The sequence below is a fragment of the Prorops nasuta genome, unplaced genomic scaffold (assembly GCF_024137725.1).
Source record: "Prorops nasuta isolate Cenicafe-Biocafe unplaced genomic scaffold, Cenicafe_Pnas_1.2 PNAS00002, whole genome shotgun sequence".
Taxonomy (NCBI): Eukaryota; Metazoa; Arthropoda; class Insecta; order Hymenoptera; family Bethylidae; genus Prorops; species Prorops nasuta.
In genome coordinates this window covers 9,414,914-9,425,632 of record NW_027116799.1, presented here as the reverse complement: position 1 = coordinate 9,425,632, position 10,719 = coordinate 9,414,914, and the positions used below count along the sequence as shown (strand labels likewise).

The window sequence follows — 10,719 nt, the reverse complement described above, 5'->3', positions numbered from 1 at the left end:
TATTTACATAACAATACACACTCTCATCGGTGCTTTAATTGATACATTCAACAAATAATATACATATACACATCTACATCTACAGATTGTATTTACACGGATCGCATATCTGATCCAATTCTGTAATCAAATAAAGAGCCGAGAAGATGTTTTAAGGACTGAGATCATTATCACGGGGCGGTTGCTTTGCCCCTGAAAGGTTTCGCAACCTTTCATAAATAGCGACGACGGAACCTTTGTTTCTCGATAGGCACAACCAACGCACATGAATCATTTGCCAGGTAAATATAGAGCTTAATGCAAATACCGTTCAAGGTGCTCGGGCTCATAGTCATTATTACAGCTTTGCATGCCGTGATTAAATAATATTAGGATCGCCTTACTTTTACCAAAAATACGTATATCAATTATGAGACAATTTACAATTTCAGTGGGACACTCGATGAGATACAAAAATGAATTTCGCATCTCATTATAAATATTTAACGAACGAGGCTACACATTTCAAGCAATGTGCAAATGTCAATATTTCAAAATGGTAAGACGATCCCAATGATTGACGAGGACAATTATTAAATATAAATACTTCAACGTTACGGAAGATAACAATATCGATACCTTCAGGGTGGGATACCCGGAGGAGTTCCCTTCGAAGAATTAAAATACTTAGAAATTAATAAAAATAATTAGAAATAATATACAAATATAAAATAAGATTTACGCCGTCTCGTTGAATCTGTCGCGAAAACCGAGGCGAACGGGACTTTTTGGAGCTAAAATGAACTCGAACTGCAGGCCGAGTTCTTCTTCCGCAACGATTTCAAATTCACGAGCGACCTGATGAGAGAAACAAATCAACAGTATTAGCAAGACAATTCACTTCATATTTCACAACGGTTAGCTAACCTTGGCTAAAATGAGTTGTAGGGCCAGCTCTACGAAGCGTTTGCCTGGACATATTCTACGGCCAAACCCAAATGGCGCTACCAGCAATGGAGAGTGCGGAACCATGGGAGTAAGCCATCTTTCTGGAATATACTTTGTTGCATCCTTGAAGTTGCATTCCTTTAAACCAGCGATCCACGTTTGCAAAACCACCACCGTCTGTCGGGGGAGAGATAATAAACGGGTATTATGGATTGTTGTGCGCTAGTGTGCTTGCGCACAGGATGGAAAAAAGAGAGAAAGAGAGGTATCAAATATCCATTAGTCTTCTTACCCCTGCATCGAGACGATACTCTCCAAGTTCCGTGGGTTCATCGAGTATCCTTGCGATTCCTGAGGCCGTAGGGATGACCCTGAACGATTCAGTGATGCAGGCTTTCAGGTATTTGGCCTGTTTGAGATCCTCGACTGTCAGGTCGCAGCCAGCCGGTGCCAAGGACCTTGCCTCTTCGTGGAGACGCTTCTGCACCTCAGGATTGCTCCCGATCAAGTAGAGCAAAAACACCAGAGTGTTGCCCAGCTGAAATCATTGATAGACTAAATATAAAGATGGACATCGTTGACTTTACAAAGTTTACAAACCGTGTGTATTCCAGCTGCGATAAAGTCGACAATCGCAGCTTTCTTGTCTCGAATGTCTAGATTTTTCTGTCTCAATATGGATCGAAAGACCGCCTCCACTGACTCGTCGCTGGCATCCCCTTCCTGCTCGCATATGGTTGTCTCCATTAGCTCTGAGATAATGCTGAAATTTGATAAGCCCCCGCTAGGTAACTATCTAATTTTCTTTGTAAGACTAGACGCCTTATACCCTTTCTTTAGCTCCCCACACGCGCGATAAGCTTTCTCGGAAGCGGTTTATCTGAATATTTTTGTATACGACTTATCTCCTAAGCAAACGCGATTAGAATAATTTAACGAGCACTGGTGCAAGTGTGCGCTGCTGCATTCTTCTTGGATGGTGCACGAGAGATAAGGGGAAAGAGACGATAAAAATGGTAAAAGGAGTGGGAGAGGTAAAGTGGAAGGAAAAGGGAGGGGGTAGGGTACGTCTGGATGGTAGAGAAGAATCGGTTGATCCTCATAAGTTTTCACGTACTTGTATATGGTTTCCTCGCTGTCCACCAATTTCTTATAGGTGGACGTTGGAATCAGCTTCCAAAGCGGCAAACCGTAAAAGGAATCTCGCAAGGCCGTGAAGTGAGTTCTAACAGCTTCCGCTAATCTCATGGTTAGTGTACTGCTGGAGTCCGGCTTTAGGAAGCCGAGGTGCCTACCCAGGATCAGGGTACAGGTGCCTGTTGCGCAACATCAGCGCCAGTGGAGTTAATTAAAAGAGAGAGAGAGAGAGAGAGAGAGAGAGCGAGCTAGCGAAAGAGTCTAGGAAGAGAGAGAGAAGAGAGAAAAAGAAGAGAGAAACAGAGAAGAGAGAGAGAGAGAGAGAAAAGAGAAGGGGGAGAGGAAGAAGTAAATAACGAGAAACTGGATACTCACTCTCGAGCCCCATTCTGTATGCGAGCTCCTCGAAACCCGTGACAACCAATCCGGTTCTTCTATGGCGAATTAGATTGATAAAGCCATCCGTAACAATATTCAGTGCTGGGTAAAATCCTAGAACGGTGCTGGCACCCATTAACACCGGCGTCAGGGCTGCTCGTAGTTGGTGCCACGTAGGCCCTTGCCTACGGTTAACAGTGAGTTAAAAAAAGAAATTCTTTGATTCGAGTCATGCAAGGTCGCAGAAAGAGAAACGTGATACATTGCCAAGGTCGTCTGCGCACTGAAGGTCAGAATTGATGAGAGATTTAGTTGGATTGCGTTAGAGATGGTACGGAGGAGAGAGGAGTGGATTTCGAAATTTTGCTAATATGTCACTCGTGCGATATTTGCTTCAGTCTCTCTGGCGACTGGACAATGATACTCACTCGTTGACGAGGCCCAAATTGGTGTAGCGATCCCGCCTGGATCGACGATATTGGGCTATAACCTCCTGCGGTGGACGCAGTGGGTACCTCGATCCCTTCTTCAGGATCCTCTCGATGTCTTCTCTCGAGTAGATGCTTATCACCGGATGATTCCACAGTGCCTCCTCCTTGCACAACGACCCGTAACGCTGGTTCAGATCTGTACTTGGATTATTATCGTCAACTCGAAATTTGACCGAAACATGCTCGACTATTTTGGCGGGAGAGAGAATAATTTCCAGTCGAAAAAACATTGCTTACTTGTCGCGAAATTCCGCTAGATGGGAGTAATTGCATTGTGCAAAAAGGCGGGAAACTAGTACACCACCTTACCTTTGTAAGCATCGTGAATCTTGTCCATGCTGTAGATGCCAAAACACGAGAAAATCCACCATGTCCCAAGAATTGGCATTGCGTACGGTCCTGGGATGTCTTGAATTGTCTTTCGGGTGATTTTAACCTCCGAGGATGCTGTGCAAGATGGAGGAGGTAATTGATAGCCTCAAAGTGTCATTTGGAATACTCACTGTTTTGGTTTTGCGATCTTTTCGGCCAGAACCACCAGGGCGGCCTGTAATTGGTGGCCAGGATCAAGATGGCCAAGAGCGTCGCTGCTATCGCCTCGAACCACGCCGCGGAGAGTAGCATGTCGAGCTGTTCGTGCGATGGATCCTAGAATATGACAGCGATGCCGGATTGTATAATATTACTTAACAGTGCGCGAATGCCAGTGACGATCGATCGACAAATCGATAATTCAATCACAACTGTACAAACGGTCTTTCAGTTATCAACGATGATTTCATTAGGCGCCGATCGAATACTTGTAGGCACGTGAAAAAATTTGAGACAGAGAGAATGTAGCAGTCTCGATTATTTTCGACAAAGTAGCATATCGGGTGAGTTGGCAGAAAGCGATGCCCGCGGGAAAATAGGAGTTGCGCGAGGAGTTCTCCGGGTCATTTCACACGGAGATAGAGAGGCGAGTAGGAAATTGATAGGGCAGGAGGATGTATCGTTCGAGCTGGCTGCGATAAGAATTCGAATGAGAATGATATCCGAGGAGCGTAAATGGTCCAGTGTTGAGTGGTTGTTTCGGATGACCTCGTCGTTAACACTCTCGATCGACGACCGAAGGATTCCCTTCTTCACCGAGGATTCGTCCATCTGCGCGAGCTAGTAAGTTCCCCTTGGGCCAATAACGTATCGTCTTCGATATACTCGAGAACCTCATCTTTATCATTATTCAAACGACACGCGATAAAAGTAGAGATTGCAGGATGATTACGACTGATTTATGTGCTTCCTGGTCTGCACGAAAGAGGGAGAGGAGGATAAAAGATTGATGTAAATCGGTCACTCGACTATTTGTACGTATATCGATAAGCATCGTCAGCCAATTGGACTGCAGGATCTCGCGAATGCAACTTCACTGGCGACAGAAGCGACAACTGTAAACACACGGCACGCGCAGTAATCCTAAAAGTAAATAGTTTTTATCAGCAAGTTCATACCGAGCTGAACTTTAATCTGCAGAGAGGGAAAAAATACTCTCGCGAAGAGAGAACGGGATGCGATAAACCTTTGAAAATAGCAATTGTCGACGATAAATTAATAGGAAGAGAGGGGAGAGAGAAAAGAAGAGAGATGGAGAGAGGCAGGTGGTGGAATCACTTCTGGCGCATTTCGCAAAACAACGGGATTACGTTGCCTCCTAAATCGATGTGTCGCATTCACTCACGCGTTTGTAAATATCGCACGATACATTCGAGAGAAGAGAATTGTTCATCCGTGCTCGTAAAGCGAGAGCAATTTTTCGCGTCACTGAGCCTGTCGACTGGCTTCGAAGAATTCGGATGTCGCGTGTTTACATCTCTTAAAGATAGGTCGTTTCTATATAAGTATAGCTGTATAATAACATCGAGCATGTACACAAAGCTTCACTGGGGGACATGGTTGAAGAATTGATAAATCTTAGAGAAAGAAAGCGAGAGAGAGAGAGGGAGAAAAAATTACTTACAGTGTACCGGAGGCTGGGTACATGCGGTGAGCACTCGAATACTCGATGGAAAAACAAGAGAAGACCGAGAGGAGAGGCGGGAGAGAAGCGATCGAGGAGCCACCAAAAGTCCAACTGACCGGCCCGAGTTGGAGGAGCACGCAGCTGACAATCGAGCACTAATCGTACGTACGATCGGTGACATGCGAGTTTTCCAAAGCGTTCTTGGGGGTGCTGGAGGGGGGATGGAAATGGTGGAGAAAAAAGGGAGTAAGAAAGATGGAGTGAGAGTGAGGGGGTGGGGGAGGGGAGTAAGAGGGGAGAAGAAGAAGGTGGTCGTGGTTGAAGTGTTTGAGGAGGAGAAAGAAGAGAAGAGGTGAAAAGGGAGAAAAATGGAGAAAAAGAGGAAGGAGAGGGTGAGAGAACCAAGTAGCAAGGAGAAGGACGAGCGAGAGCACCTTACTCGTCGACCGTTCCTGCTAGCACTGATGTTTGGATTCCGAAAAAATCCTTCCTCGAGAGTATATTTTTCTGAAAACCAGAAACTCTTAAGAATGGGGAGAAGGGGGGGGGGTATGCGTTAATTATATCTATGGCGAGACGGCGTATTTAGACAAGAATCAACATGCTGGACTGGAGTCTCGTTGGTCTCTTGACTTTCCCAGATAACGAGACACTCGAGAACCGGCGGTTCCGCTGCTGTGCTAGAAGAGTTTGTCCCCCTCCCCCCTCTCACTATGTTTCTCTCTCTTTCTACACTTTGCCTCACTACGCTACAGCCAGCTGGCCCTAAGCATTTCTGCTACTGCTGCTCTTGCCGGATGAAGCATAATTGCTGGTGGGGACTCACCTGGCCACCTCCTCCACCAGTAGATGGCGTTCGACTATATATATATATATATATATATATATATACTAACTTGGAAGGATCTCGATCCAAAAACTGTAGCGCTTTACATTTTTCTACACGCCCGTTGGCTTCTCGCTCGGTAAACACTGACAGGTCTAACCCCAAGATACAACACTTTAATCTCAGCCACGAGTCTCTTCTCTTTGTTTATAAGAAACCTTGCATAACTCTGATATACCATCGATTTTCTTACAGTTTCTGGAACGACAACACACGTAATGGCGGCGATAAGAAGGACGGGGGAGAGGCCTGCACAAAATCCTACCCTCGGCTTATCCTTGAGAAGGGTAAACTCTCGGAATAACAGAAGCGATACAGGAGCAAGTTTTCCAGTGCGGACACATTTAAAGAGAATACTGCAGTGCGTCTCGTATATATGTACATGTGATACATATATATATATACCTATGATATAAGCGTGCAGACTGCGGCTGGTTGTTGACGCGCCGAAGACGGTCGACAAACCAGGAAGCGATCACACAGGTCACTCCGTATATAATAAAGTTCCACAGAAAATAACGAATTTTTTCGTGGAATCAGTCGATCACGAGAATAGTTGAAAGTAACGTTTATTAAATGTTCGTAGGTTGGCGGGACAAGAAGAAAGGGAAGAGCAACTGCGAAGATGTCGATGTTGGGGTCCAGACTTCTTCCGAGGCCCTCGATCACCGCCATACTGAGCATCACGGTGCTGAAGGAGCCGTCTTGCTTCACTCGGTGCCGGACCATCGCGGAAAATAATTCAGTCACAACGGTACTTACGCTCACCTGCAAAACCATTCGTTGCATCAACCGTTGAGGAAAATTCCGCTAGTTTCAGCGTTGATTCGTCCGGTGGTCTCCAAAGACTCATCCACTCTGAATGGAACGGGGAACTCACGTTATTCAGATTCAGACGATTTCGAAAGTGAAATCTCACAATGTTTCCTAACGTCTTTTTGAAGCCATTTGGATCTGTACTGAGTTCTGAACTATGATGCAATATATACTCGGCCGCCAGTTCACCCTGAGAAGAGCAACATTTTTTTTCTATTTTTGCTACGCCTCCAAGTAGCGAAGATATTATTCAGCAAGGATTTTTCGCGCTTACGTCTCCCATGAGAACGGAGCGAAAAACATCTTGGAGGTTTTCTCGGCATCGCTCGTTCAAAGAAACCACCAAACCGCAGTCGAGTATCACGAGACGAGTCTCGTTCTCGGTACAATCTGCAGAACTAACGACCTTACAAATTGACGTGAAAAATCCCAGCTTCGACTTCCTACCTTCCTGCACTAAAATATTTCCAGGATGCAGGTCGCAGTGGATAAAGTTATCCGTGAATATCTGAAAGATTAATAAGGATATTATAGAACTTAAAGGAAAGCTTGAACATTTGCACGCTTGATCCACCATTTTTAAAATCATTTGGATCCCCATTTTCGCCAATTTGTGCTGCAATTTTGAATTGTCGTGGTTGATGTAATCTGAGATTGGTACACCTTCGTGGAAACTCTCCACTAATATTTCATCGTTTGTGAGCTCCAGATAGGGACTTGGGAAAATTATATCTGACATATTGGAAAAATTCATGGCGAATTTGGTCAGATTAGTTGCTTCCAGATGTAAATTAACCTGATTTTCCATAATTTTGGAAAATTCGTCGACGCACTCGTTCAGACTGAGCCAATGTAATTTAGGAGCCAATAGTGTTGTACATTGACAAATTATTCGTATTATTGTTAAATCTCTCCTATTGGAGCAAAATTTCATACTATCAACTCGACGTACCTACTTAAATGTCTTATAGGAGCGATACCTTATTTTTTCTATTATTCCTGGGTGCAAAACTTTCACCGCTACTGTCCGTAGATCTCTCGTGCTCTTATTCTCGCAACAAAATTCCTGATTAGAGTAACAAATTCTATCTGCTAGATCAGCAGCACACACTAAAATAATAATGTAGAAAATTCAGCTGATTATTCAGGGTCATTTGATATTTCTTATTTTTATATTATTACTTCCAATGATACTGGGACTACGAGGATCCCTTCTTATTTGAGTAAGGGCAGTTAGGTCTATCCATGCTTTATAAACTTGTGCACAGCAGCCCGAGCCAATAGGAAACTTGTCGAACTTGGCAAATAACCTCTGCCAATCTGGACCATATGTAGTTTTAAGCAGACACTTTGTATATTCCCAGGAATGATTCGATACATTATTCTGAAGCTGGGATAGAGTATTACATATCTCTAATGGAAATATATCTTTTTTTACAGATATCCACTGGCCGAACTTTATGAAAGTAGGACCCAAGAATTCTATTGCTAAAATTGCATTATATTTATGTTTATAACGGTGGAAATAATTATTAAATTAATTGTTCCAAGAACGTACCTTTCAATAAAATTGTTGGAAATACGTCTGGATCTGTTAACCTTGTAAATAAATATATAGCGATTAGAAAAGCAGCTACTGAAAGAATAATGGAAATTCTCAAGAAATAAAACACAGTCTCTTGTAGGGCCCAAAAATGAGACTTTTTTTCTCGAATTTTAGTCGTTTTAGTTTCACTATTAATTTTTGGCGCTACACCACTGGCAGAAAGCAAAGTAATAAGTTTGGAGGATTTAAATATGCCGCCACGTGTTTTGGTCGCGTGAAAGCGAGCTCGTAACAAAGGAGCCACTTGTGCCATCTTTTGGCTATTACCAAAAATATTTTTGTAAATAATAGATTTTGTTAAATTTAAAAAAATTAACATTTTAGAAAATTTCCCATGATATCTTTGCATTTTAATAATTCTCCTAATTCACCAATAAAACTGTAGTAAGCTTTTTGTTAAAAAAAAAAGCGATACGGAAAATATGTACTGAATAATTTAATGTGATAAATTTACATGAATCATGTTACAAATTGAACGAAGCAAAAGGTCATATTTATCTCTGCTAGAAATCGATTTTTAATTGTTTTAGCTTGTGATTTCAACAGCACATACATATAGTTAGTTGTTGATTTGACCTATACTGGACAAAAAAATCTCTTCCCATCTAGGTACTCTCTCCAAGAATTTTAGTTTATGACAGTTGACACCTGCGTGGGGGCTGTTGTGTGATGTTTTTGATAATTTGGTGATCCACTGTAATGTGCAAACTAGTGTTAACAATTATCATAACCTATACACCAATATTTGCCTAATAATCAACTTTTCGTTGTAGTGAAGATGTTGCGGGTATAAATCATTCCTATAGCTAAACCGCTTACTGTAGTATAATTTAAAATTCAAAATGGCGGATTTGCAAACGCTGGCGCCGCATCAAAGATTAGTTATGGGTGGAGAAAGAGATGAGTAAGTTCTGACATAAAACAAGAAAGAAATACTAGTTCACTTTGACAACGGTATTAACGTTATTCATATTAGGCTCAAAGAATTGTTACGTCGTCGTTTGGTCGAGTGTGGTTGGAGGGATAGAGTAAAATTGATCTGCAAAGAGATCGTCAAGAAACATGGGAATGATGTTACGTACGACAGTCTACTCTGTGAAGTGACCACAAGGGCAAGGACTATGGTGCCAGATTCTGTAAAAAAGGAGCTTTTGCAGAAAATCAAGAACCAGCTGATGGCTCAAGAAGAGAAGTTGAAAGTATAGCAAATAACATTAGTTATAAATATTTTAAAGAAAATTTTGACATACATTGTAACTCTAAGCGTAAAATTTTAGAAAATGTTTTAGTTTATGTAAATGATAACATATTATAAGAATAAGGTTTATAATGAGACGTGATATTAATAACAAGAATTCTTTTCCATGAATGTTTTGGTTGTATATATTTTCTACCTTTTTTTTCAATTCCATCCTCATCATATCTCCGATAGATGGTATCAAAGTGCTGTGTAGAGCGGTGACGACCGTGCCGACTGCGCCACTGTAGCACCCTCTATATGAATAGTGTGTCATTCCCTTTGACTTGACAATTGTATTATTTGCATGGCAAAGATATATAGCCGATAGGTATTTAATAGTAAAATTTAGATATTACTATTTATTTCAAGTAACTATAGCTTCTAAAGATGTTGATCAAAGTCAAGGTAAAGTTTTGTACCTATTTCACGCAGCTTTCAATACGAAATAAAACTCATGTCTAATAATATTCTAACCTCTTTCAGACGCTAACAGGAAAAGAGGTAATTGATTAACGAACATGATGACTGAATTACAAATGATACTACGCTTTAATAAAGAAATACAATTTTAAAATGAGTAAATATTTGATTAGAGACGAAGTTCATCTAATAATTGAGTGACAGATATCTTCCTAACCTAACTTAAAGCATTAGAGTAGTGCTATCAATGCCGGTACAATTGCTTAATTTATGTATGAAATTTTTATAGATCGAGATCGATATAGAACCCACGGATAAAGTAGAAAGGATTAAGGAGAGAGTAGAGGAGAAAGAAGGTATACCTCCACAACAACAAAGATTAATCTTTTCTGGCAAGCAAATGTAAGTTTATTTGCATATAAGTGATACGAATGATTATTTGTACAAAATTTCAGTTATATACACTTTTTTTAGGAATGATGAGAAAACAGCACAAGACTACAAAGTCCAAGGAGGGTCTGTGTTACATTTGGTACTTGCATTAAGAGGAGGTGCATCGCCTAAAGTCCCTTGCCTTTGAGTAAATTGATGGACAATAGGATTTATTAAAGGCAAAAACTACTCCTAACAAAATGGCTATCAGCATTCTCAATATGCCGTATTTTACAAAATTAAGATATTAATTCCAACGTGATTTAAAAGTTTACGTTTACCATTTAAAGAAATATTTAATAAAGTAACTTAACAATAGATGGTCAGATTTTGTATTTAATCATTAAATTTGTTTTCTTATTTTTGTGCTCGAATTCAGCTCATTTC

The 10,719-nt window shown here is 41.2% G+C and overlaps 4 protein-coding genes across 7 annotated transcripts; 2 read left to right on the top strand and 2 right to left on the bottom strand.

The window, feature by feature from the left end:
* Positions 1-32: 32 nt before the first annotated feature.
* On the bottom strand, positions 33-5,064 carry shd (cytochrome P450 family 24 subfamily A member shade). Of its 4 annotated transcripts, XM_066742013.1 has the most exons (10): positions 4,930-5,064; positions 3,437-3,581; positions 3,243-3,380; positions 2,871-3,069; positions 2,440-2,627; positions 2,045-2,243; positions 1,528-1,690; positions 1,220-1,465; positions 907-1,104; positions 33-837 (listed from the first exon to the last, which is right to left on the bottom strand). In XM_066742013.1, exons 2-10 carry the CDS (start codon positions 3,555-3,557, stop codon positions 718-720), a joined length of 1,572 nt encoding a protein of 523 aa, XP_066598110.1. In that variant the 5' UTR covers positions 3,558-3,581; positions 4,930-5,064; the 3' UTR covers positions 33-717. The 4 variants fall into 4 exon arrangements, with proteins under 4 accessions (XP_066598110.1, XP_066598117.1, XP_066598136.1 ...); XM_066742020.1 differs by lacking the exon at positions 4,930-5,064 and having other exon boundaries at positions 2,871-3,074; positions 3,437-3,578; XM_066742039.1 differs by lacking the exon at positions 4,930-5,064 and having other exon boundaries at positions 2,871-3,058; positions 3,437-3,578.
* Positions 5,065-6,431: 1,367 nt separating this feature from the next.
* Positions 6,432-8,493, bottom strand: LOC136780721 (uncharacterized aarF domain-containing protein kinase 2-like). Its single transcript, XM_066739279.1, has 5 exons — positions 8,193-8,493; positions 7,806-8,122; positions 7,615-7,763; positions 6,909-7,548; positions 6,432-6,824 (listed from the first exon to the last, which is right to left on the bottom strand). Exons 1-5 carry the CDS (start codon positions 8,491-8,493, stop codon positions 6,561-6,563), a joined length of 1,671 nt encoding a protein of 556 aa, XP_066595376.1. The 3' UTR covers positions 6,432-6,560.
* A 334-nt stretch (positions 8,494-8,827) lies between these two features.
* On the top strand, positions 8,828-9,609 carry LOC136778388 (transcription and mRNA export factor ENY2-like). The gene is made up of 3 exons (XM_066735192.1): positions 8,828-8,936; positions 9,014-9,144; positions 9,217-9,609. The coding sequence occupies exons 2-3, from the start codon at positions 9,083-9,085 to the stop codon at positions 9,443-9,445; spliced, it is 291 nt and encodes a 96-aa protein (XP_066591289.1). The 5' UTR covers positions 8,828-8,936; positions 9,014-9,082; the 3' UTR covers positions 9,446-9,609.
* Positions 9,610-9,731: 122 nt separating this feature from the next.
* On the top strand, positions 9,732-10,650 carry Nedd8 (Nedd8 ubiquitin like modifier). Its single transcript, XM_066737681.1, has 4 exons — positions 9,732-9,885; positions 9,964-9,981; positions 10,190-10,302; positions 10,375-10,650. Exons 1-4 carry the CDS (start codon positions 9,868-9,870, stop codon positions 10,478-10,480), a joined length of 255 nt encoding a protein of 84 aa, XP_066593778.1. The 5' UTR covers positions 9,732-9,867; the 3' UTR covers positions 10,481-10,650.
* Positions 10,651-10,719: the final 69 nt, after the last annotated feature.

Coding starts and splice junctions, on each gene's coding strand:
- LOC136778388 (XM_066735192.1), top strand. CDS start 9,083: ATGGCGGATTTGCAAACGCTGGCGCCGCATCAAAGATTAGTTATGGGT. Junction 9,145..9,216: donor ATGGGTGGAGAAAGAGATGA/GTAAGTTCTGAC, acceptor TATTCATATTAG/GCTCAAAGAATTGTTACGTC.
- shd (XM_066742013.1), bottom strand. CDS start 3,557: ATGCTACTCTCCGCGGCGTGGTTCGAGGCGATAGCAGCGACGCTCTTG. Junction 1,691..2,044: donor AGCGAGGAAACCATATACAA/GTACGTGAAAAC, acceptor ATCAAATTTCAG/CATTATCTCAGAGCTAATGG. Junction 838..906: donor TACAACTCATTTTAGCCAAG/GTTAGCTAACCG, acceptor TTCTCTCATCAG/GTCGCTCGTGAATTTGAAAT.
- Nedd8 (XM_066737681.1), top strand. Junction 10,303..10,374: donor ATCTTTTCTGGCAAGCAAAT/GTAAGTTTATTT, acceptor CACTTTTTTTAG/GAATGATGAGAAAACAGCAC.
- LOC136780721 (XM_066739279.1), bottom strand. CDS start 8,493: ATGGCACAAGTGGCTCCTTTGTTACGAGCTCGCTTTCACGCGACCAAA. Junction 7,764..7,805: donor TCATTGGAAGTAATAATATA/AAAATAAGAAAT, acceptor ATCAGCTGAATT/TTCTACATTATTATTTTAGT. Junction 7,549..7,614: donor GGAATAATAGAAAAAATAAG/GTATCGCTCCTA, acceptor TTGCTCCAATAG/GAGAGATTTAACAATAATAC.